The 27,876-nt window shown below is 32.6% G+C and overlaps 1 protein-coding gene across 6 annotated transcripts in view; it reads right to left on the bottom strand.

Annotated features, from left to right (window-relative positions):
• Positions 1 to 398: 398 nt before the first annotated feature.
• Positions 399 to 27,876, bottom strand: part of LOC129907232 (solute carrier family 12 member 6) — a 758,459-nt gene continuing 730,981 nt past the window's right edge. For all 6 annotated transcript variants that reach the window (XM_055983333.1, XM_055983332.1, XM_055983337.1 and 3 more), the window contains one exon: positions 399 to 685. In XM_055983333.1, the coding sequence (XP_055839308.1) occupies positions 594 to 685 (92 nt within the window). In that variant the 3' untranslated portion in view covers positions 399 to 593. The remainder of the gene's footprint in view (positions 686 to 27,876) is intronic.

The raw sequence follows: 27,876 nt of genomic DNA, 5'->3' as shown, positions 1-27,876 counted from the left end.
ATTTAATTTATGATGGTGTTTCCAACAATCCTACCAATTTTCAGCTTGCTGGGAATTAATGTAACCTCGGATGTCTAAATTGACCGGACTAAAAGTGCGGTTGCGGTTTCTTTCAGTTGAAAAACTTATCGATAAGTTCCTATCCACCAATTTTAGAACATTCCATTACATTCTTTATATTTGAACCGTATCGGACTGTAGCTTCCGACACCTTCCGCCTTTAACTTTGGTTAGGTATCATATTTAGTTCATTCCAATTTCGATCTTCATTTAAGATAGAACTCATGCCATAAAAAGTATCTATACAAATTAAAAACTTAATTCAAACTTGTATGTCCAAAAAAAATCAGTTAAGTAAACATGTAAGATAATTTTGTAATTTAAAAGTACTTTCTAACTAGTGTAAATTTCCCTTTATTCAATCCATTCAAAATTGACTACATTCAGTTAATCAAGCAAAAGTAAGTTCGCCTTTTTGCTAACTTTCATTTGTAGCATTTTAAAACTTAATTTTAACAACTTAATATAATGTATCGCCCGGCATTTTTCAAGTATAATGAACTAGTGACAAAATGAATGTTGTAATTTTTTCCTTAAGAATATATCGTTATTACTTCACGGCCTCCACCTCGAACCATTAACACACGCTCCAATCCCTCCGTTAGTACTTCCAAGAACTCCATATCTGTAAAATTGCAATCAAGTTAAGGAAAATGAAACACTCAAACAGCTACTATATTACAGGGGCAACTGTTGGCTATCTCCAACAAGCTTTTTTTCTCAATCTAACCTTGTGAGTCTGTTTTTATTTCATGGATCGACAGGGGTTTATCTTCAAAACCCTAAACCCAAAAATTTAACACATGCGACATGCCACATCTTTTAAGCGGAAATTATTGTAAAAACGAAGCGAGCTTTCGGTGATATATTCGAAGATTCGAACCGAAGAATAAAACTTGACAAATGCCTTCTCTTAGGGATATAAAGGAATTTAAGAAAAATGAGTACAAGACCTTGGTTATCTCATTCCTGCTATATGAGATTGAAGCATGAGACATTTGATATTTGATATTTTGATATTTGATATTTTATTAATCGATTTAACTAACATTTACAAAGATTACAACAAAATAGTATCTTAAATAACATAAATGTGAATTTACAAGTAGTTACAGTTAAATTTAATTGATTTAAATAATAAACAATTTGGTTGATTTAATTTACAGTATAAGAGTTTAATAATTTAAGAAAAACAACTAAAGAAAACAAATTTAGAAACGTTTAACAATAAAAATAAAAATTTAAATATATTTTTTTGTTTTTTTGTTTTTTAAATTTTAATTTAATTAATGTTTTAAGTAGCCCTAACGCCTATTATTGTTGCCAGCCAAGTAATTGAAAAGAACCAAATCAAAACCACCACCAAAACAAAGCCTTTTTATCCCAAGAGGAAGAGAGTTCCATAAGCGAACAGTGTGAACAAAAAATTGTCGCTCAGTTGTTACACAATAAGCACGCGGTGAAATTATTATAAATGTCCGAGATAAATTAGAAAACGTTAATTTATCATATAAATACTCAGGTTTTCCTGAAGTCATAACTTTATGAAGATATTTTATCGCGCAATAGTTCAAATGTTGATCAAGTGTTTGTGTTAATCCAAGAATATTACTTTTGTAGGGCGAAATATGATCATGACGCTTCAAACCATACACATATCGAGTAACATTTATTAAAGGCTACATTAAGTTTTCTTCTAGAGTCAGCATCGCAATACATTGTAACTTCAGATCCGAATGTTATGATTGGTACTATAAGCGATTTCACTAACAGTAACCTAGTTTTGATTGGAGTATAATATTGCGATAAGTATAACTTTCGTAAGCATCCGTAGATTTTTCCAAAAGTAATACGAACATGGAGATCCCATTTTAAGTTATTACTTAACCAAATACCAAGGTTCTTAGCCTTATCAACAAAATCTATTTTTGAGTTTCCAAGATAAACTTGTGAAAAACCACTTGGGTCTAAGCCATTTTTAGATATGAGCATGCACTTTGACTTTTTTGGGTTCAAAGAGAGATCGTTACTTTTTGACCACTGAAGAAGGCTTTCCAGATCGTTATTAAAGGACAATGGTAATTTTTGTATGGGAGCTGGCCTTGAGACCAATAACGATGAGTCATATGTCATTAGAAAGGTATTCTTGCGTAGATCAATTGTTTATATGGCGCTAAGACTCAATTCGCTGTGGGGAAAAAGTTATAGCCATAAATGTAGAACATAGTAAAAATAGGTAATAGACGGAGAGACGACCGCCGAATTACTGAGATCATACGGATAAGGGATAAAATTGGTGTCAAATGAAAGATAAGTTGATAGAGAAAATGAAAAAAATAGGGTTACCGCTTTTAAAATGGTAACTTCTATGTGGCAACCCTATTTTAAAAGAAATAATGGTATATTACATATCTTTGTAGTATGATCAAATAAGAACATTTTTTAAATGCCAAACGAAAACTTAGATGGTGAAAAAATTAACAAAATAATATAAGAAATGTTGGCCTTCAAATATGGCAACCCTATTAACGTTAAAAAAAAAAAAAAAAAAAAAAAAAAAAACAAAATCAAAAAATATTTTTTGAACAACAGATTACAATTTTGTATCCACTGAAAGGCTCAACTCTATACCAATCTTTAGCTGACAAAAAGACGATCAAGTACTCGGGGGGAACCTTACGGAAATCCTAAGAAATACTTTACAGCCAAAATGTTTGATATCATATGTTATCTTCTTACCTTCAACTCTTTCAAATTCCATACTTTTTGTAATAGTTTTTCTGTGTTTCTTAACATTTGCGTAAGGTTGCTCGTCTTTTTGTCAGCTAAAGATTGGTATAGAGTTGAGCCTTTCAGTGGATACAAAATTGTAATCTGTTGTTCAAAAAATATTTTTTGATTTTGTTTTTTTTTTTTTTTTTTTTTTTTTTTTTAACGTTAATAGGGTTGCCATATTTGAAGGCCAACATTTCTTATATTATTTTGTTAATTTTTTCACCATCTAAGTTTTCGTTTGGCATTTAAAAAATGTTCTTATTTGATCATACTACAAAGATATGTAATATACCATTATTTCTTTTAAAATAGGGTTGCCACATAGAAGTTACCATTTTAAAAGCGGTAACCCTATTTTTTTCATTTTCTCTATCAACTTATCTTTCATTTGACACCAATTTTATCCCTTATCCGTATGATCTCAGTAATTCGGCGGTCGTTTCTCCGTCTATTACCTATTTTTACTATGTTCTACATTTATGGCTATAACTTTTTCCCCACAGCGAATTGAGTCTTAGCGCCATATAAACAATTGATCTACGCAAAAATACCTTCCCAATGACATATGACTCATCGTTATTGGTCTCAGGGCCAAAATTACCATTCTCCTTTAAAGATAGCATCCTCAATAAGACCTATTTTGCAACTCGAATACATCTGCACATCATCTGCATACATATGTACAGAAGAGTACAAAATACTATCAGGGAGGTCATTAATGAACATTGAAAAAAGGAGAGGGCCCAAAATTGATCCTTGTGGGACGGCCATGGATGTATATTTGTAATTAGAACAACGATTACCTACCATAATAACTTGATTTCTACCTGATAAATAAGAATTTATTAAATTGGTGGCTGAGGTAGAGAAATTAAATTGCGCCAAAAGTTTCGAAACAAGTATTGAATGGTTTACCAAATCAAAAGCTTTTGAAAAATCTAACAAAGCCAACAAAGATACATGATCTTTGTCCATAGATAGTCTTAAATCATCCGTTACTTTGAGCAGTGCAGATGTACAACTGTGTTGTTTACGAAAACCTGACTGGTGTCTGCAAAGTAAACCATAACGTTGAAGATAGGACGATATTTGAATATGGACAATTTTCTCAAAAACTCGCAATAGGACGAAACTCAGGGAGCGTATCAGAATTTCCTTTAGTTTTTGGTATTGGTATAATCTTGGCGGTTTTCCAAGCTGCAGGAAAACAGGATGTCATAAGAACAGTATTAAATAAATGGGTAAGCTCTTGAAGAATATAAGGTAGGATAGTTTTAATAAATAACGGATGCATATCATCAAGATCCGACGATTTGGATTTAATACTTAGCATCGCCTTATAAACAAACATCTGTTTGATCCACTCGGTAGAATTCAAAACCATCTGTCCTAGGAAGTAAAATTGAAGAGTTTTGTGATGTTGTCGCAGGGCATTGTACAAATTTGTTGTTGAGATCATCTAAATTAATATCAGAAAAATCAAAATCATTTTTGCCCCCAATTCCAATACCTCGAATGTTTTTCCAAAGTGTTTTAGATGGTAAATTTAAGGTGTTTTGAATAATAATCGCGCTTAGCTTTGCGGATTTTAAAATTCACTACATTTCTTATTCTGCGAAAATCATTATAAATTTCAGGTAATCTAAATCGTTTCCACCTTCTAAATAGTAAATCCCGTTTCTTAGTAAGATCAATAATCTCCGGAGTAAACCAAGTTGAATGCAAATTTTTGATGGACTTAGTCTTAATGGGAACGTGGGCATTGAACAAGTTAAGAATTGCATGATTAAATATAATGATTTGTTCGTTACAGGATGGATTTATAGAAATCTTTCCAATTTAGACTTTCCAGATCAGCTTCGAGTAAAACAGGGTTTAAAGATTTTAAATTTCTATATGTGACTGATCTTGGGGCCACAGAGAACGAAATTGGAAAGGTAGCAAATATTAAATCATGTTTAGAAAACATGGGAGCAGAAGCTTGATTAAAGAAAACATCTCCAGTCGTATAGCAAAAAAATAAGTCTATTAAAGTACTACTAGTATTAGTAAAATGGGTTGGAGTCAATGAGTTTACAAGATTTAAACCTAGAGATTTCATGTTATTCAAAAATAAGACGCTACTTTGTTTTTTTTAAGACATTACAATTAAAATCACCACAAACGATTATATCTGAATAGTTTGCAGATATATTTTCAAGTAGTGAGTAAAAGGGAGATATATTTATTTGACTATTTGGTCGATAATACACACCTAGTAGTGTTTTTCTTTCACCCAAAATTGTGATAAGACAATACTGCGTTACACTGTCTATAGGAGACGATAAGACAAGTTTACATTTTATACTTGAACGAACATATATTGCTGTACCAGAACCTATTTTATTATGTCTGTCACCACGAAATAATCTAAAGCCATTCATGTCATAGTTATCATTCTCAACGCTGGGCTTGAAACAAGTTTCTGAGACGCACACAACATCCACATCTGAACCAACAAATATATTTCTAAATTCATCTATCTTACAGAGCAAGCTCTGAGCATTCAAATGACATACGCGTAATCCATTGCATTGTTTACAAAAGATATTAAGTAAAATGCGCAAGTTTGTATTCACACCATCGCTAAGAGCAGAACTTTGACTCATTAGAGCAATACAATCTCCCAAATAAACAAAAAAACTTCCTCTAAGGCAAAAGGCAACTGACTTTGAATGATAGAAAAGAAAGCAAATCCAATATAAACCAGGCAGGCAAAAACAATACTCAAAAAAGAGCTACAGTAGCGAGCAAAAAAAATGCAACACAATAAAAACATTTACATTTTTTTGCTCGTCCAAAGACGCATATTTAGGTAGACTTTTGACCAAATAATGGTTTTGGACTTAACGAGCTCCTGAGGTTCAACCTTCACTCTAGGTCTGTCCTGAAAAAAGCCAACTACGCCTTCCATCGCCTTCACCCCCTGATGAAGAGAAGAAACGGATTAAGCCAACCAACGAAACTCCTGATCTACAAGCAGCTTCAACGACCTGTCATCGCCTATAGCTTTCCGGTATGGTATACCATTTCCAAGACAGCCATGAAGGAACTTCAAATTTTTGAGAGGAAAATTCTGAGGATCTGCACCGGACTTTACTTCGATCGACAGCGACAAAAATACTACAGCAACGAGCGACTTTACGAGGAAGCAAACATCATGACGTTGGAAAAGTATCTGCTGCAATCTGCAAAGAAACTTGTCGGAAGCATCGCCAACCACCCCAATCAGCTGATGAGAAGCATGAGAACCCAACAACGACATCCCGAACCCAGATACCTTAGTGCTTTGGATATTCTGGATGAGCACATAATCCCAACCGACAACGAGGAAGTAGTTTACTTTTACGCCGATACGCAATCGGCCTACTACCGCGGCTAAATGCCATACCACCCAACCCACCATTATCAATACCACAACTGGACAACCGGGACGGAACACCCCGAGGATAACCTAGTCAGCAGACTTGTAAAATTAAGCCTATTCATGTACTATATTTATATATATTTTATCTTTTATCCATTGTATAAGGTTAGGCCCCATATGTGCCAACAAATTTTATATCAATCAATGTATCTTATTAGAAATAAGTTAAGCTTAAGTCAATTGTATATAGTATGTTCAATAAAACAAAATTGAAATTGAAAAAAAAAATAATGGTTTTGGAGTAAAATATTCCACAAATTGATTCTGTTTAATGAAATTAAAACAGTTTTAATATGCCAAATTTGGTAACTTAGTTCTTGTTCAAAACTCTTTAAACCTCTTTCGTTTGCATTTTTTTTTTAAATAATTAAAATAACTAAAATAGAAATAAAAAATATAAGTAAACATTATTATCGTTGCAATAGGTACAAAATGATGGGACAAGCTTAAAGTGTCCAAAGCGATGATAGAGGAGAGTTTAAGTAGATCGAAAGTTGTTTTCATCCTCATTATTACATGCAGTCGCAACCAGCTGATCCAAGTCAGTTAAGTAATTGATTCGAAAAGCTTGTTCACTTTGTGACAGTCGCACATACACACATCCATTACGGGTAAAAGCAGAAGAAAGCTTGTTTGGGTTTAAGGTATAACTACATTGGCTCAAAAAGTGAAAAAGTACAAAAGTGAAAATTTTCAAATGCATTTTTGTGTAGTTTTTCGGGCTGGAAAATTAAAACTAATGATGCAGAAAGCTTATTTTTTGGTCTAAAAAACAATTTGTATACTCTTTTTCACAAAACAATTGCGCTAGCCAGAAAAAAAATATTTTCACTTTTGTACTTTTTCAAAAAGTGGTGTATGTAGTTAAGCCTTTAGTCTTTTTAATTGAAGAGCTTTCCGAAGAATTATGCGATTATGCAATGTAAGGCTTTCATTTAAGTATATTCGGCTGTCAGAATCCATTCCCACGTGACGGAGACAAATTGTTTGTTTTGATGTTTTGTATAATTCATTTATAGATTTAAATAAAGAAATTTTATCACCAATTGTTTTAAATTTAATTATTATTGCTGTGTCGTTTGTGTTGTTTTTTGGCTTTATCCGGAAAATCTGTTTAGGAGTAATTTGGTCAGGACAATTCATAGAAGTACACAGTCTGTTAAAAATGTCCTTAACATTTTCATTTGCAAAGTGTGGTACTCCATATAATAGAGCATCAGCAGCAATGTGTTCACGGTGCATTCGATCAAGAGCTACCTGCAATTCGGCTACTTCCACGTTCTTTTGATTAGTTTCAATTATTTTTGTAGATTTTTGATTTTCGAGTTGGATTTCAAGTGAGTCAACTCTGGCTGGCAGCGCGGATAAGTTTTTAGTGACTTCTTCTATACGGCCATTGAGTTCAAGTACAATTTTGTCGAACTTATCAGATAAATTATTGATTACATTTTTTATAAGTGATTTAAGTTCTGAGGTGGAATCACTTATTTGTTTATTAAGTCTAGTTTCAAGAGATTTAATCAAATTATCTACGGTGGTAGTTTGCACTGGAGAAGCCAATTTTTGTTGTACAGTTGTTGATCTCAGGGCACGATCTTGTGGCGAAGCTTTATTGACACCTGACATTTTGCTTTTAGGTATTGAGTGAAGAGTTTTTGCACCGAATTGATTAAATAAGATTTTCAATTTAAATAGCGTATCTTGACAAAAACTTTATACTTAATTGAAAGCGCACAAGCTAAGTGTATTTACAAGTTACTTTTCAAAAAATTTTGGTTAGTGAAATTAAGGAAAATACTTGAATAATGTTGCAACACGTATTATTTAACGTCAGACATTCACCAGAGAGTTCGGTTTACTCAGCATCACGATGCATAGCATCGGTGGACAGTGGAGAAAAACATTCAACAATGAGAAATGCGGAATATACGGTGGCATAGATGTGTTTGTGTATACATAAAGCTAAAAACCTTATTTTAGGCGTTGGATTACGTGAAGAACCACCTTAACCTTAACTTGTTCAAAGAGTCCTATGATATGACAAAAACCTTTTATCTTACATTTGTCTGACCTCTTCTCGTATATGTAATTTGTTACAAAATAAATAAACCTGCCTGATGCTCGTATTTTGAAGCAGCTATGCAGCTAGGATCCGAGTTGACTGGAGAGACTTTAGCTTAAGGCTTATAGGTGATTGGTGATAGTCACTTTTGTGACAATCAAATGTGATCAAAAAAAAAAATAAATTGGCATCACCTTGTGGGAATACACGAAAATGGCACACATCTGTCAAATTTTCATTCATAAATAGTTTTTTCATTGTGGTGTAGTGTTGTTTTGCTTCCACTTTGTTTATTATTGAGCAGAATAATTACAGTAGGTGGGCACATGATTATGACCGATGAAAATTTTCACAAATTTGTTCCGCTAAAAGCTAATTTTATTTTATTTTTTCTGTACAATAATTACACTGGTTAACAAGGTTTTTGCCACAAGAACCAAAATATACTTTTCTAGTAGTTTTTAGGGTGCTGAATCCGAATCTGAAGTCAGAGAAATTTGATTGGCCTTCGTTTTTGAAATATTACCGTTAGAAAATGTCAAAAAACGTAATTTTGGCTGTTTTCGAGGTTATGTTTTTATGTGGAGTAATTAATTGTGAATAAATTTGTAACGGTGCCTGTAAGAGCTAGTTTTATTCTTTCAAAAAATGTTTAAATCTTTCCGATATCTCTTTTATTTCCCGAGATATTTAAAGGCCAATCAAATTTTTCTGACTTCAGATTCGGATTCAGCACCCTAAAAACTACTAGAAAAGTATATTTTGGTTCTTGTGGCAAAAAAAAAGTTAAATTTTGTTGACCAGTGTTATTTTTTAGCTTTCTACTGTAACGCTAACATGTATTTCCCCAGCCCGGACATATCGCAAAATTAAAAAAAAAAAAGTATACCAAAGTTTTGTACAAGTTTTGTTCAGTTCTACATTGTGTGTCCTTGAAACCTAATTAGAATATTACATACAGATTTTCCAAAAGTATACTACTAATTTTCACTTATGAACTTATGAATAAATTTCCCAAAGGTATGCATCGCACTATTCTAAAAAAAAGTCTCCCAAAATTTGCAAGAATTTCTAAGGCGGATGTAACTTCCAAAGGTATGCAAGTTATTTTGCGTTTTTTTTTTCAAATAAATAACGTCATGACCTGTTTTCACTACAGCCCAAATTTTAAATTAAATTGGTAAATTTGACATTCGAAATGACATAATTTGCGAACTGAATCAATAACAATTTTAATAGCCTGAGGAGTAAAATAAAATTAAAAAAAAACAAACAAACAAACAAAACAACATCATTATAGACATCACTATATAGACTTCCAATTTAACAGGGCTATTCTGGTGTTGTGATGCTCACAAGTCACAATTTTTTGTGAGGTTATTTTTGTGCTAAGAATAAGAAGTACAGGAATGGTTGTATATATTTTATAGTGTAGGATAGCGTGAAAAAAAACTGTCAAAAATAAATCCAACGCTGTCATTTGAGCCATTCTCGTGTGCGATAGAATTAAAACCAAAGTGTAATTCAAATTCAAAAACCCTTAAAAATCATTCTTTAACACAATTGCAAAAACTTTTATAGAATTAAATAGTGAGAAAATAAGTCTTAGTTAATAAAAAACAAATAAAACAATAAAAAACAATAATGTATTGCTGTGTAAAATTGTGCAAAAGATATTTTTATAACCATTCAGAGGCCCTTTCCTTATATACAACCATTCCTGTACTTCTTATTCTTAGCACAAAAATAACCTCACAAAAAATTGTGACTTGTGAGCATCACAACACCAGAATAGCCCTGTTAAATTGGAAGTCTATATAGTGATGTCTATAATGATGTTGTTTTGTTTGTTTGTGAATACACTTTATTTGCAACATAAATGTATGTAAAGTGAATTTATTCATATAAATAGATTATCGTAGAATAATTTATTATTGTTTTCTTTTAGAATTAAGCCAAAAAAATAATAAAATTTGTTAAAATAAAAGTGTCCTTTTTCTTGGATTTTTTTCAATCCACAGCTGTCAAATTGAAAAACTCACAAACAGGGGTATATTTATTTTTATTTGGTTATGGTAAGGCGCTGCAACCACCGGGCGCCCTTATGTGAAATTATTCTTTCCATTTGTTATTTTTTTTCTCGCTAGCGCAAATTTAATGTGAAAAAAGTTTATACATTGTTTCTTAGATCAAAAAATTAAGCTTCCAGAAATATGTTTGAAAATTTTCACTTAAGTACTTTTACACTTTTAAGCCAATGTAGTTAATGCTTAAATGCCAATATTTTATTTTTTTTTTATTTAAAAAAAAACATAAATAACGTGTTTCATAAAAAATATAAATTTTCACGTAGATAAAACGTTCGCCTTGCGAACAACCATCTTACTGCAAAGAAGAAATATAATTAAATCGTTATAAGAAAATTATTATGTAAGTTTTTCTTCAATGCAAAAAGTGACTTAGGTAGTCCTCTTTCATAATCATGGGCACATATGTGTTTATATCTAAATCAGGTTTAAAATATATCAAAAAGTATAATAATACTTTGTGGTAATTTGTATTTAAAAAGTGCAAGCGAATCGCCTGAAAACAACAAAAAATACTATAAAAAATATAGAAATTATTAAATTATTCTTTTATTTGTTTTGCTTTTTCACAAATAATAGTAGGTGAGCATTTTTTTTTAACAATTTTTAAAGAAAATTAAACCAAAATAGATTCTTTATTTTTTGTAGTATTTGTTGTTGTTTTTCTGCGATTTGCTTCCTATTTTGGAGACAGGAATTATTATTCTTTTTGGTATATTTTAAAACTGATTTAGATATAAACACATATTAGGTGTGTTTTTTATTACCACCGGGCTTAACTGGACAAAAAACGCAGTCATGGGCGTAGCTAGAGATTTTATTTAGGGTGGGCCAGATGATATCGTCGACCTGAAGCCATAACCATGAGTGTGCAATTTTTTTACTAGGTCTATATAAGGCAAGTATTGGTTTCGTATCGAAAAAAATTCGAGGTGTTAATCAAATTCAACATTACGATGGTGGAGAATTCTGAAAAAGTGGATCTAGGAATTCTTTCCGTGCGTCTGTACGTCCATCTGTACCCATTTCAACAGCCATAAACGCGTGGACGGATTTTCTTCAAATTTGGTACAGATGATTTTTATAGAATTCTGAAAGTTGTTTTTTTTTTGTTCTTTTTCTATCTTAATTAGAAAGTGTACCTCCCATTAAAATTTTTGAAGTTATACCAAATAACTGGGAAACGGCTCTAACGATTTTGATTAAACTTTGAAGACGTAAAACTGCATTTTTAGTTTTTCTCAAAAAAGTCAAATAACAAAAACAAAAATGATTTAACAAAACTTTGCCCTAAGGCTAGGCGCGATTTTAGTCGCACGATTATTCAGTCGCAAAAATGGATCACATGCATTTCAATGCCGGTAAACACACATGCTTCTAAAAAAGGGAAACCGACGAAGTTACGAATACCAGAGTTACGGGCGACAGAGTTACGGCCGTCAGAGTTACGCAAAACCGAAGGTACGAAAAACTAGAGGTACGAATTCTAAAGTTATGTTAAGCTATGAAATGTGATTTTTGGGTTGGCAACAATTGCGAGGAACGATATGGAATTATGGAAACATAAATAAGAGAATATCGTTTCTCATTGGTCAGAACTAAATGAGTAAAGCGAAAATGAGTGTTATTTAATCTTGTAAAATTTTGATTGGATAGGTATAGGTATACATATATGGTTTTGTTTTTGTGAGAAGATCGCAAAAACGTTGAAAAAGAAAAAAAAACATAGGTATACTTATGTAAGTTTGGGGGACATAATTGAAATTAACTTCTTATTTGTCCAACTAATATTGCACCTATGTATTTTTTATTTCTATTAATTACCTAATATAATTATTCATAGCGTATTTTGTAATACCCACTTTGTTATTATTTATATTAAAATAATAAATAATAAAATAACCAAACCACCCCTTTTTTTTACAGACGTTATTTTGGTGTGGTGAACTGATGTGCAATGGTCTTTTATATCATTGAAGTTGCGATCATTCACGGAGCTTTGGTCTAACTGGCTGAATACAATGGTGTAGCTGTGGCTGTAGCTTGTAGTACTATCAAAATTTTATTAAGGGAAACAACAACAAAAGTTGGCGGCAGCTGAGCAAAAAGTTGAGAATTCTTCAACTTGCGCTACAAGCTACAGCCAGAACTATACCATTTTATTCAGCCAGTAAATTACACTCCCGCCCTCTTTTCTCCTCAGAAGAAATTATTGAATGGGGAACAATTTGCTGACGTTTGTTTTTTTCATTTCTGTTTTGTTTGTAATATAGAATAGAATAATATGTGACAAAATGTGACGCCACAACCTCCTTAAACGGAGGTCAGGGAACCACTAAAAAAAAAAAAAAACCAAAGATGAAAATGTTCTATTTCAATCGTTTCTGTTTGGTGGGGGAAACTCCATTCATAATTATGTAAATAATTTGACAATAACTGATAAATAAAAGCAGATACATAACATTATACAAATTCAATGCACACCTATTGAGAAAGAACAATGGTGGTGGTTGGTCCATATTTCCCCAACTCTAAGAATGGATCGCGGATGTAGGAGAAGGAAGGAGCAGTCAAAAAAATAAAAATAAAAAATCATTCACATTTCCGGTAAAGCCTCCGACGTCTCACCTACATAAAGGGGCCAAGGCATAGAAACCGTCGCATTCGTTGATTTGTCGACGGATTTTATTGACCTTGATAAACAACATTTTTATAAGAACCAATTCATATATTAGTTGGACTTGATGGTTTCCTTTTGTTTATAGGTCTGTTTTCATGAGAACTAATGTATTTTATTGAATTGTCCGTTGAATGCCTCTTCAATACTTCATCCAAACTTAGCAGACAGACAACTGTCGGATTTTTCCCCATTGACTGAACTAAATGCAAGTTTAAGAAAAGAACAAGTCAACAAGTCAAAAATTTGTTAGGTTATCTCTTTCATAACAATAATATTGTTAGACAGTGACATCTTAAATGAAAAAAAAATGCATTCTTATTTCCCCAACTAAATAAGTAAAATAAAAAGCGCATTTTTATTTCCATTATATAACTCTGTTTCTGTTGTTAGATTGGGACAAACCTAAGCCAACGATAGATGACATCTTTCTCACACACACTCCCCACCTCCACATGAACTAGACGAAAATAATGTGTCATTAAAATACGGTTGTAGTGTTATGTAAAGTATAACACAAGGTGGAGAGAGAGAAGTAGTCGAGTAGTCCAACAGAGAGGTTCATTCTGTGATTGTGTTGCTCCCACTTCCACCTCCCACCAAAAAAGAACACTTTATATGGAACATTTTGTTGCTTAAATTTGTTTTATTTTTTAGTTGGCCTCTGACCTCCATCGAAAAAGGTGGTTGTGTTACCTCCTTCTTATATTTTTTTTTCCTATAGGTATCTACCTGCCATCCTTATTGCAATTGTCAGGTATTAGACCAGTGCCAATCCGGTTTTCAGAGGCCAAAAGTTGAACAAATTATAAGCAGCATAAGAGTGGTGGGAAAATTTAGGATAAATGGTATATGAAAGGGGAAAAATAAATTGCCCACAAAACAATTGGGGGAAAGGGGGTGGATGGGCGAAAAAGTGGGGTGGGTGTCAAAAATCATGGTTTTTTACGATTTCTGTCAAAACTAGACGTCCTATCGAAAAAAGTCAAATGCAAAAGTTGTAGGTAGTATAAGTGTCTACAACTTTTACTCAAACAATTTTTTTCTATAACCTCAAAATTATTGAAAAAAATGCAAAAATACGATTTTTTGATTTTTTATTTTTATCTTTTACAGAAATGGTTGGATTTTAACAAAACTTGGTTAAAAACTACTTTGTTATGTTTTCTATCTATTAAAAAAAAGACAAAAAAAACAATTTTTAAGACTGATTTTTCCGTAAATGACAGTAATATTGGCGAGAAATAATTTTCCATAGAAACCAAATTATACTTTTCTAATGGTCATTGACCTTTTTAATTTGAATCAAGCACTAGAATAGCTCTTACGTGCAAAGTTTTTGAGATATTGAATTTTGAACGTCCAAAACACTATTTTTCTGATTTTTGGCATGGTAATATGTCAAAAATGTGACGTGATAGAATTTTTCTGACTTCGGATTCAAGCTCAGCGCACAAAAAACCATTAGAAAAGTATAATTTGGTTTCTATGGAAAATTATTTCTCGCCAATATTACTGTCATTTACGGAAAAATCAGTCTTAAAAATTGTTTTTTTTGTCTTTTTTTTAATAGATAGAAAACATAACAAAGTAGTTTTTAACCAAGTTTTGTTAAAATCCAACCATTTCTGTAAAAGATAAAAATAAAAAATCAAAAAATCGTATTTTTGCATTTTTTTCAATAATTTTGAGGTTATAGAAAAAAATTGTTTGAGTAAAAGTTGTAGACATTTATACTACCTACAACTTTTGCATTTGACTTTTTTCGATAGGACGTCTAGTTTTGACAGAAATCGTAAAAAACCATGATTTTTGACACCCACCCCACTTTTTCGCCCATCCACCCCCTTTCCCCCAATTTTTTTGTGGGCAATTTATTTTTCCCCTTTCATATACCATTTATCCTAAATTTTCCCACCACTCTTATGCTGCTTATAATTTGTTCAACTTTTGGCCTCTGAAAACCGGATTGGCACTGGTCTAATACCTGACAATTGCAATAAGGATGGCAGGTAGATACCTATAGGAAAAAAAAATATAAGAAGGAGGTAACACAACCACCTTTTTCGATGGAGGTCAGAGGCCAACTAAAAAATAAAACAAATTTAAGCAACAAAATGTTCCATATAAAGTGTTCTTTTTTGGTGGGAGGTGGAAGTGGGAGCAACACAATCACAGAATGAACCTCTCTGTTGGACTACTCGACTACTTCTCTCTCTCCACCTTGTGTTATACTTTACATAACACTACAACCGTATTTTAATGACACATTATTTTCGTCTAGTTCATGTGGAGGTGGGGAGTGTGTGTGAGAAAGATGTCATCTATCGTTGGCTTAGGTTTGTCCCAATCTAACAACAGAAACAGAGTTATATAATGGAAATAAAAATGCGCTTTTTATTTTACTTATTTAGTTGGGGAAATAAGAATGCATTTTTTTTTCATTTAAGATGTCACTGTCTAACAATATTATTGTTATGAAAGAGATAACCTAACAAATTTTTGACTTGTTGACTTGTTCTTTTCTTAAACTTGCATTTAGTTCAGTCAATGGGGAAAAATCCGACAGTTGTCTGTCTGCTAAGTTTGGATGAAGTATTGAAGAGGCATTCAACGGACAATTCAATAAAATACATTAGTTCTCATGAAAACAGACCTATAAACAAACGGAAACCATCAAGTCCAACTAAATTGGTTCTTATAAAAATGTTGTTTATCAAGGTCAATAAAATCCGTCGACAAATCAACGAATGCGACGGTTTCTATGCCTTGGCCCCTTTATGTAGGTGAGACGTCGGAGGCTTTACCGGAAATGTGAATGATTTTTTATTTTTATTTTTTTGACTGCTCCTTCCTTCTCCTACATCCGCGATCCATTCTTAGAGTTGGGGAAATATGGACCAACCACCACCATTGTTCTTTCTCAATAGGTGTGCATTGAATTTGTATAATGTTATGTATCTGCTTTTATTTATCAGTTATTGTCAAATTATTTACATAATTATGAATGGAGTTTCCCCCACCAAACAGAAACGATTGAAATAGAACATTTTCATCTTTGGTTTGTTTTTTTTTTTAGTGGTTCCCTGACCTCCGTTTAAGGAGGTTGTGGCGTCACATTTTGTCACATATTATTCTATTCTATATTACAAACAAAACAGAAATGAAAAAAACAAACGTCAGCAAATTGTTCCCCATTCAATAATTTCTTCTGAGGAGAAAAGAGGGCGGGAGTGTAATTTACTGGCTGAATAAAATGGTATAGCTCTGGCTGTAGCTTGTAGCGCAAGTTGAAGAATTCTCAACTTTTTGCTCAGCTGCCGCCAACTTTTGTTGTTGTTTCCCTTAATAAAATTTTGATAGTACTACAAGCTACAGCCACAGCTACACCATTGTATTCAGCCAGTTAGACCAAAGCTCAGTGAATGATCGCAGCTTCAATGATATAAAAGACCATTGCACATCAGTTCACCACACCAAAATAACGTCTGTAAAAAAAAGGGGTGGTTTGGTTATTTTATTATTTATTATTTTAATATAAATAATAACAAAGTGGGTATTACAAAATACGCTATGAATAATTATATTAGGTAATTAATAGAAATAAAAAATACATAGGTGCAATATTAGTTGGACAAATAAGAAGTTAATTTCAATTATGTCCCCCAAACTTACATAAGTATACCTATGTTTTTTTTTCTTTTTCAACGTTTTTGCGATCTTCTCACAAAAACAAAACCATATATGTATACCTATACCTATCCAATCAAAATTTTACAAGATTAAATAACACTCATTTTCGCTTTACTCATTTGGTTCTGACCAATGAGAAACGATATTCTCTTATTTATGTTTCCATAATTCCATATCGTTCCTCGCAATTGTTGCCAACCCAAAAATCACATTTCATAGCTTAACATAACTTTAGAATTCGTACCTCTAGTTTTTCGTACCTTCGGTTTTGCGTAACTCTGACGGCCGTAACTCTGTCGCCCGTAACTCTGTTATTCGTAACTCCGTTACCATTTCTCTAAAAAATAGCCGCGATTAAAAAATTGAAAATTGTCCCACGACTGTCGACGCGACTGTCGCAAATTAAAATGGAATGCTGGGCCAGCATAGTTATGCACACACTTGCGACTAAACCGAAAACGACTAAAAAGTCGTGGCAAAGAGGCCAAATCATGTGCACACATGCGATTTTCAATCACTCGATTTCTTAGAAGCAAGAAATGAAACACATTATTTTAAATGAGAGCGCACAGACTTCCGATTTTAAATTCGCAAAGTTTAAAAAAATGGATCCGGTACTATTTTTCGCGATTTTTTTTTTTTGAAGTTATACCAAATAACTGGGAAACGGCTCTAACGATTTTGATTAAACTTTGAAGACGTAAAACTGCATTTTTAGTTTTTCTCAAAAAAGTCAAATAACAAAAACAAAAATGATTTAACAAAACTTTGCCCTAAGGCTAGGCGCGATTTTAGTCGCACGATTATTCAGTCGCAAAAATGGAACACATGCATTTCAATGCCGGTAAACACACATGCTTCTAAAAAATAGCCGCGATTAAAAAATTGAAAATTGTCCCACGACTGTCGACGCGACTGTCGCAAATTAAAATGGAATGCTGGGCCAGCATAGTTATGCACACACTTGCGACTAAACCGAAAACGACTAAAAAGTCGTGGCAAAGAGGCCAAATCATGTGCACACATGCGATTTTCAATCACTCGATTTCTTAGAAGCAAGAAATGAAACACATTATTTTAAATGAGAGCGCACAGACTTCCGATTTTAAATTCGCAAAGTTTAAAAAAATGGATCCGGTACTATTTTTCGCGATTTTTTTTTGCTGCACATAAGGATATATTATACAGAATATAATGCACCTGCCTGCACGTGCGACACTTGGAACAATTATTTTAAGTACAATAATGGATATTGTATAGTGGCTCTTTTTACTTGCGATATAGGTACTATATATCAAGTTATGCATTCGTACAAAAATAAAAAGTTGAGATAACATTTTTCCATGACATTACGATGGTAGACAATGCCAAAAAAGTGGGTCCCGGAAGTCCGTCTGTCTGTCTGTCAGTCTGTCAGTCTGTCAGTCTGTCAGTCTGTCAGTCTGTCAGTCTGTCAGTCTGTCAGTCTGTCAGTCTGTCAGTCTGTCAGTCTGTCAGTCTGTCAGTCTGTCAGTCTGTCAGTCTGTCAGTCTGTCAGTCTGTCAGTCTGTCAGTCTGTCAGTCTGTCAGTCTGTCAGTCTGTCAGTCTGTCAGTCTGTCAGTCTGTCAGTCTGTCAGTCTGTCAGTCTGTCAGTCTGTCAGTCTGTCAGTCTGTCAGTCTGTCAGTCTGTCAGTCTGTCAGTCTGTCAGTCTGTCAGTCTGTCAGTCTGTCAGTCTGTCAGTCTGTCAGTCTGTCAGTCTGTCAGTCTGTCAGTCTGTCAGTCTGTCAGTCTGTCAGTCTGTCAGTCTGTCAGTCTGTCAGTCTGTCAGTCTGTCAGTCTGTCAGTCTGTCAGTCTGTCAGTCTGTCAGTCTGTCAGTCTGTCAGTCTGTCAGTCTGTCAGTCTGTCAGTCTGTCAGTCTGTCAGTCTGTCAGTCTGTCAGTCTGTCAGTCTGTCAGTCTGTCAGTCTGTCAGTCTGTCTGTATAAGGAGCTACAGCCTAAACGGATGGACAGATTGATGTCAAACGTGGTATGCAGCGTTATTTGGCGACTCTCCAGAGGGGTTTTTGGAATTAATTGTTTTGGACCAAAAATAACGGTACTTGTCATATACCGATTTTAGTAAAATTGAAATATCTCAAAAACGGCTCCAACGATTTTGTTTAAAAAATTCAAGTGTTAGTTTAAAGTTAAGGTCTATCTTCTAATGAAAAAATTTTTTTTTGAAAATCATTATTAACGGTACCTGCCATAGAACCGTTTTTTTCAAATCCGATTATCTCCAATACTGCTTATTCGATTTCAACGAAACTTTTTGTGCAGAAGCATTTATAGAATTTAAATATAAGCCAAAAATAAAATTTTGAAAAAAATAATTTTTGGATTTTTAAAAAAATTTTGAAATTTTTTTTTTTGAAAAATCAAATTTTCGAAAACGGGACATTGAATTTTTTGAAATTTTGTTTTTAGATGTTGATTAGTGATTTCTACAAAATGGCATACCAATTTTATTTTTAAACTTTTTTTCCAAAAAATTATTTATAAAAAATTAGTTTTTAAAAAAACGGCTCTAACGATTTTGAAAAATTTTTTTCTAAAAATGCATGTTAATATATCAATCAAAACTGCATACTTGGTTTGGAGGGCAATTTAATTTCAGATTTTATTTTACCTTTTTTTTAAAACGAATTTTATTTTTTTTTCCAAATTTCTATATAAAAAGTCTTAAAAATTTAAGCAACTTTAACTCTAAGAGCAAGTTCGTGCGACCCCAGTCGTGCATTTTATTTAATAAACGATAGGAGATTTAAAAGGACAATTCCATAAAATTCATAAAAATTTAAGAGAAGACCCTCAGAAATTTACCCATCACTATAGAAAGAGTATACAATACAATGCTTTGGTGAAATAATGGTACTCGTGGGGCCTAACATAAGATACAAACATACACATTGCAGGGAATCTATTTCTATTTCTAATCTGGTAAACAAGCTGTCAAACCCTTACCAAATTTTGAGATATTTATTACTTTACCACTTTTACCAGAGCTTACACCGTTTCATGAATTCACCTTATCATAAAATCCGATCGTAGATACCATTTGTATGAAATTTTCCATTACGAACGGATTTCGTGATTGTTTTCTTTGCGGTCATTTGACCATTAGATTTGAACAGTGAGTATCTCCTGGCTCTTTTGATCTTGAGATGATGCATTTTTTTTTTTTTTTGTTCAAAAAACGGTCAACTTTTTTTCGACCAAACATAGATAACGTTTTTTCTTGCAAAAAAAAAATAGTCGCGCGATTTTTTAGTCGCAAGTGTGTGCAGGGTAATTTTATGTTGCGACTGCGATTTTTTAGTAGCAACGACTAAAAATCGCATGTGTGCGCCTAGCCTAAATGTCGACTCTTCCCCAACATCAACAAAATTTCCTTGAAATTTAGGCTAGGCGCACACATGCGATTTTGATCGCGCGATTATTCAGTCGCAAATTAGATGACAGCAATTTCAATGACTGTAGACACAATTTTCAAATTTTTAATCGCGAGAAGCACGTGTGTTCACAGCCATTGAAATCCTTGTGATCCATTTTTGCGACTGAATAATCGCGCGATTAAAATCGCATGCGTGCGCCTAGCCTTATATAAATGAAGCCCTTAAAATCTGTAAACTAACATAAAAGTGTTTTGAACTACCAGCAAGTACATGAGACAGTCGTGCATTTTATTTACTTTGCTCCTTTAATTGGCAAATAATTCACCAATCTCTGTTGTTTTTAATAACTTAAAATTTGCCAAAAGTTAATTTTTAATAATATATTTGATCGGTAAATGTGGTGTTTAAAATAATAGTGGTTAAACTAATTTTTTTTTAAATGTGTGTTTTTTGCTCAATGGTATCGTATTTTGTTTATTTCTTTCAATATAAAAAGGAACCAACTCCAAATACAGGGGCGTATACAGGTTTGCTTCTTGGGGGGGGTCATGCCAATTTTTTTTTTTTTTCAAAAGTTTTGATATCAGGCATAAACCTGAAAATGGGCTTTTTGAATTATTAAACATTAAAATTTGTGCGTCTTGCATTTCGAATCGAAAAGTTCCGAATGTAGTTCTATAAATAACCAAACAAAAACGGTATGAGATTCGTTTAAGTTTAGCATTAAGCCTTAAAGCCTAGAACGCTGCTGATGTGAAACGAAATTTTTCGTCGGTCTCCACGAGGACAACGAAATGCTTGCGAAATCTGGACCGAAAAATACTCAAAAATTGCAAAACATAAGTGAAAAAAAGCAAACACGCATCGCAGAAAGACATGCAATGACAAAATGAACAACAAAAACAAACAAAAAAAATCAAAATGTCATTTTTCCACACACAATGAATGTCCCCGGCAATTGTTTGAAGTTTAGACTTTCAATTTCGTTGTGCCGAACAGCGTACTACAGAACGAAAAGTTGAACGAAATTTTTGGTTTACCATTTCGTTGTTTCATTTTTGTATGGGATTTTTCGTTTCTTATCAGCAGCGTACTAGGCTTTAACTTTGACCAATTGAGGCTATCCTGTCCTAAAAATAAAATGTACTGTACGAGTACTTCGATTGAATAATTTGCCTTAAAACAACTGTTCATTGTTTTCCGCTAGCCCAGAAAGTCAAATTAAAAATCGTTTTTACTTAATAACAGTTTTAACTTTTGAATTAAAAGTCTTCCTAACCTCAGGCAAACGAATCGCAAAGTTTTGTAAAAAAAATTGTTTTTGAAAATATAATTTTTTTTAAATTTTGTTTTAAAATTGAATGGGAATTTAAAATACCTCTATTAAAATAGTAAAGACAAAAAAAATTATTTTGGCGATATTTTCGAATTCGTCCGTTTTCAGGTATTAATCAGCGGTTTACAATATAAAAAACATTCAGTTGTATTTATTAGATTAAGCCCTGCTACTATTCAAAAAATTAGCCCTAAGTGATATTTAATAATAATATTTAAATTGCCTTAGATAATGTTGCTTACATTGCTTCTATAATTGGCTGGCCATTGATGATTAACAAATCGATAGTTGTTTCAAAAAATGCAACAGATCTAGCAAATTTAGTATGTACAAAATACTGTCATATTCTGTAAGCAAACAAAATTCACCAAATTTTATCAGACGAATGTATTGAACTGGAACATTGCAAAAAACTAAAAAGATTTGAGAAATGATATCCTTCTTTAACATTTTGCCGATGACGAATTTTATCAACAGAATTGACCTCCACACAGCAAGGCCACAGAAAGCTTCCCTATTTAAAACATATTTTATTCACTTCATCATATAAAAAAATAGAAGAAATGGCTGCTTCTTTTATTTGCTGGTAAGCAGTGTCTTGCCCTTAAGATATTATTTTTGTGTACCTACCAGATTCAATTTCTTTTAAAAAGCTTTGAATATAATAGGTACGTATCCGGATTTTGTTTCCATACAAAACTCTACAGCACAGCTCAACTAATATTATCGAACGAATCAAAATAATCCTAATCCAGCATAGCGTTCGCTAAAAATATGACCACATCCCCAAAATATGGTAAAATAGTTTGTTTGAATACCAAAAACTTTTTTTACTTTTAATTTTCGTTCATGTTCTAAAATTTCAACATTTTGAAAATAACACCGGCACACAAAATAAAAAAAGTGTCATGTACCAGGAACCAGACCTATCTTTCTTTATATTTTTTTGGGGCACGCTGAATCCGAATTTCAAGTCCGTTTTGCCCGGTCACCCTCCAGTTTTGAGTAAAATGCAAAAAACTCAAAAAAGGAAGTTTTTTGCCTATTTGGGGTCTTTTTTACATTTTTCTCAAAACTGGAGGGTGACCGGGCAAAACGGACTTAAAATTCGGATTCAGCAGGTCCAAAAACATATAGAAAGATGAGTCTTGTTCCTGGTACATACAACTTTTTTTTTGGTGTGCTGGCACTGTCGCGAAATGTCGCTTTCATCCCCGGCACACAAAAAAAAAGTTCCATGTACCAGGAACCAGACATATCTTTCTATATGTTTTTGGACCCGCTGAATTCGAATTTCAAGTCCGTTTTGCCCGAACACCCTTCAATTTTCAGAAAAATGCAAAAAAAACTCCAAAAAAGTCATAAAAATCCAAACAAAATGCAGTCACAGCTCAAAACTGGAGGGTGACCGGGCCAAACGGACTTGAAATTCGGATTCAGCGTGCCTAAAAACATATAGAAACATAGGTCTGGTTCCTGGTACATGACACTTTTTTTATTTTGTGTGCCGGTGTAATCTTACTCAAGAGATTTCAGTATCACATAAAAAATTCTTTTTTAAGTTCTGAGTTCTTGGGGGGGGTCATGACCCCGTGACCCCCCCCTTGTATACGCCGTTGTCCAAATACGCAATATATTTTTGATAGTTACTGGTTTTTGTTTTCATATTGTGTAGTGTAATATGATATTCCGTTTTTTAAAAGCTTGCTATATCGAAATGCAATTGGATGGAGTTACATCACTTTTATTTTGAGCGACACAAATGTTGAATTCAGTCACAATTTATGACAGCGATTGCCGATTGGCTTTAAAAACTTACCTTATTTAAGGTGCTCTTGAAACTTAAACCAGAAGTGTAGGTACATATACAAATTTGTAAATAAAAGTTGTTGTATGAGGGTGACTATAAGGCCGTATGTTAAATATTTAGCAAAGGATACATTTTTGACATTTAAATGTATGGTGAATAAAAAATTATCTTTATATTAATTTAGCTGTGTGAATTTGGATACATTTTTAACGTCGATTATTTTTCTGCAAATCGAAAGAATTAAAGTTTTTAACCCTTTCGAACCCAAGCTATCAAAATCAATATTGAAAAATGTTTTTTCAGTATCATCGTATCAGAACATCACAACTAAGAAATATGAATAGCAAAAAGTTATTTTCCAAAATAATAAATAGCAAAACTAATGTGTTACTCTCATGTTACATGTAAGTAACATGCACTGCCTATGACCACAAAAAAAGTCGCACAACTGAGAAAATAACTTTTTATGGAACAATAATGTATGCTAATTCTTCTAAGCCAAAAAACAAAATACTTTCTGGATTAACATTTCTTATATCTTTTTTTCAAAATTGAAAAAAATGTGAATTTCAGTCCCTTTTTCGATAAAAAAAAATAAAAGTTAAAGGGTTAAAAAAAATGTATAAATATTAATAATTTTCAAACTTCCAACACGCGTTGTCATGTGAATTTTATTTTTGTGTTGCCATTAATGGGTAACTAACAATTTTTTTCATCATCAATAAAATGAAATATATTGAAAAATATAAATTTTTCCTAATACACACTCATAATGTTGTACTGCTTTCTTAATTTTCTTTCTTTATTTTCAGTTTTTGATTAGTAATTCAAAAAAATACACACAAAATTCTGCAAAGAATGTTATATCTGAAAATAAAAATTTAACCGGCCCCCAGAGCAGGATAAATTTTTGACAACTGAAATTAAAAAGTGTGAAAAATGTATTCTCGGCTAAATATTTAACCCGATTCACACTCGGTCTAAATATCGAAATAAAGTCTTGTGCAAAAATTTTAAATTGAAAAAGCTAATTATTGAATCCGACCTTTTAGTCTGCTCATATAAACGGGGTATTTTTACATATCGCTGGCTAAGAAAAATATATGTAGGTACATAAACACAAGGCTGGTTCAAAAAAATCGATTTTTTTTTGGATTTATACTCCGATAGATTGCGAGACATCTCTAGAATATACTCAGCAAATATGAGATCTTTGTACTTAACTAATGGGAAGGTCCTTCGCTTCCCAATTTTCCATTTTTACATTATCCTTCTACTAAAAAAAATCATATTTTTATAAATCGGCTTTTTAGGTTTCTTAACATATTCTTGTAGGAAATTGAACGCTCTACAAGAAAGGCCTTGGCCACCATTTTCGTGTATCTAACCGTTTAAAAGATATTTGTAAAAAATTAAATTTAATTAAAAAATTAATTTTAATTAAAAAATTAATTGAATTATTAAACATACATACATATAGCCCTATAATTCTCAGCAAGCGATATTATAAAAAAAAATGTTAGTGGGAGGATGGGCCATTGATTTTTTAGGGTGGGCCTGGCCCACCTAGGACCCCCCCTTCCTACGCGCATGAACGCAGTCGGGACTAAGCAATTTACATGTCAAATACAACAACACCTTAGCCCCGTGGGCTTAGTTATTTAGCCCGGAGATTTCTCTGGGCTTAACTTTTTGAACAGATTTAAATCTGTGCTACCTAACTAATTTTTTCATAAACTTTTTAGAATTTGTTCACAAACGTGAAAACTGACGTTTGGAATGATAAAATGTATTTAACTAAATTTGCTAGCATACATTTTTGTATCTCTTTGTAAAACATACATGAAAAATACAAGAAAAACACGAAAGCGAAAAATATGACAACTCTTAATTTTTGTTGTATCTTGTGTTTTCAGAACATTCAATATACAGTGCTGCCAAGATTTCAGGTTAATCCCCGATACGTTTTTTTTTGTCCAGTTAAACCCGGTCGTAATAAAAAACACACCTATTACACGGTGTAACACTCAAAATATACGGGAGCGGAGACCTATCAGGTTTTGTAGAGCTAGTCGCACTGATTACGAAACGGTATTTGAAAATCCCCTAACACCCCCAAAATCTGGAGTTACGGGCAAAAACGGTTTTTTGGACCTTCACCCATTGAAAAAATTCTAGCTTCGACAATTTTTTACCCATTTTCGATTTTCTTATAAACTAGAAGACATAGAAACATATAGTTTTCACTGTTCGATAAGGAATCAATTGAGGCAGTTTTCTGTTGGAGTAATTTTGTTTACTAAAATTCACAGTCTGGACAAAAATAGTATAAAATGAGTTTAAAAAAATTTTGTTTGCCTATTTTAAAATTTGAAATCGATTATTTCAAAAACTATTGGTCATATTATATTGATTTGAAAATTAAAATCAAATGTACAATTTTTCCTTTCAGAAATGGTATCATTTATTACTGTAAGTGTTGCCGTTGTTTTTTAATATTTTTTTTTTATTTTGATAATTTTTTTTTAGAAAAATGCCTTTCCCACATAAACGGGGAGAGATAGACCCCCCTCCCAAAGAAAAAAATGTTTGTATTGAGCTCCTCTACAAGAACCTGTTATCAAATCCTGGCGCCCAAGTTATCCTACTACGTGCCGAAACAACATTTTTGTTCTATACCTAAAAACTCGAATTTCTGTATCTGGGTTGAAATTGAAAAATTTTTTTTTCTAAGCCAATTTTGAAGTGATTTTCATAAAATATACCTCGATTAATTGGGAAATAGATATAGTTTTAGAATATATTTATTAAATATATGTTGTTTTGAAAACATATACTTTAAATTGATGCCGAAGTTGGGCAAATGACGAAAAAAATGGAGCTTTTGAACTTTGACAGCTTATAAATTCTAAGTGGTTTAACCGAGTTACATGTTTTATACATTGTTGAAAAGGTATATTTATCTTCTATCAAAAACTGTAAAAAAATCGAAAATGGGTAAAAAATTGTCGAAGCTAGAAGTTTTCCAATGGGTGAAAGTCCAAAAAACCGTTTTTTGCCCGTAACTCCAGATTTTGGGGGTGTTAGGGGATTTTCAAATACCGTTTCGTAATCAGTGCAACTAGCTCTACAAAACCTGATAGGTCTCCACCCGCGTATATTTTGAAACCTCATTTTTGTAACACCGTGTTATTATCATTTTATAATCATAACATTGATACTCGTACATATAAAATTAATTCGTAAAATAAATGTTTTTCGAGGTCTTTTTTGTTTATTTCTTATGGAAACTACATTGAACGGCAAATCGAAAAAAAATCTATATCATTTTGAGGTTTCCGCTCCAAGAGGTAGATGGCGTGGAAAGCTATTTCCCAAGTCACAATACCAAATTGTGACAACCTCATAAGAAACCTCACAAAAACTAAGAATAAGAAGTACAGGAATTAGTGTTTGAAGAATTCAGTACGGCATTTTTTTCATTTTTGCAAAGTAGTGTTAGTTACACAAACACATATGCATTGAACCAGGGACGGAGTGCAGTAAGATGGTTGTTCGCAAGGCGAAACGTTTTATCTACGTGAAAATTTATATTTTTTATGAAACACGTTATTTATGTTTTTTTTTATATAAAAAAACAATAAAATATTGGCATTTAAGCACGTGCATTTCCCCAGCCCAGACCTAGTTTTGTACAGTTTTGTACAACCAACGCTGAGTTTTGTACAAGCTTACAACGAAAGTTATAGCCATCAAAGTACCGGCTGGGGAAACGTTTCCCGATAACCGTAATCTTCATCAGTCAATCTTAAAATTCGTGTCCTTAGTGGGCTGGAGCGTCATCTTGTTCGTAATATGAACTAGTTAATTGAATCAGTGAAATATCCTGGATTGTATCTGGTAAATCATATTGGAGAACCTCCATCAATTAATATTAGCAATAAAATCCAAAAAAAAAACGGGCAAACAAAATCAAGAAGAGCTATTTAAATAATTGTTGTTACCCATTTTGGACTAAAGCAAAAAAACACATTTTTTAGAGATTTTACCTGGTGCAGGTTTTCCTAAATATCATAAAATCTATGAGTTTTGTGGCAAATTTGTAAACAACATCTTGTTTCATTATTGTTTTCTCCATAAGAATAAATTTATAAAACACTATGTTTATAACACATTTATCGAAAAAAATCGGCCCCAAAGCCAAAAATTATCATGGGAAAGAAAAAATAATTCCATTTAAAAATTAATATTTGAGCAACTAAAAAAGATTTTAACATTTTTTAAAATCATGTACAAAGAATAGCACTTCTTCAAGACATTAATGAAGTTTTTATCATAAGTATTAACGGAGTTATTAACATTAACATGAGTAAAGGCATACCAACATAAGCGTTTTCTTAAATCATCGCTAAAGGGTATCAACTTTGCAGATAGAGAGTTACTATAGAACAATTTTTTTCTTAGAATATACCCAAGAATCATCCCTCAAAGTC

This window comes from Episyrphus balteatus, chromosome 1, assembly GCF_945859705.1.
Source record: "Episyrphus balteatus chromosome 1, idEpiBalt1.1, whole genome shotgun sequence".
Classification (NCBI taxonomy): domain Eukaryota; kingdom Metazoa; phylum Arthropoda; class Insecta; order Diptera; family Syrphidae; genus Episyrphus; species Episyrphus balteatus.
This window is presented reverse-complemented; position numbering and strand designations above follow the sequence as displayed.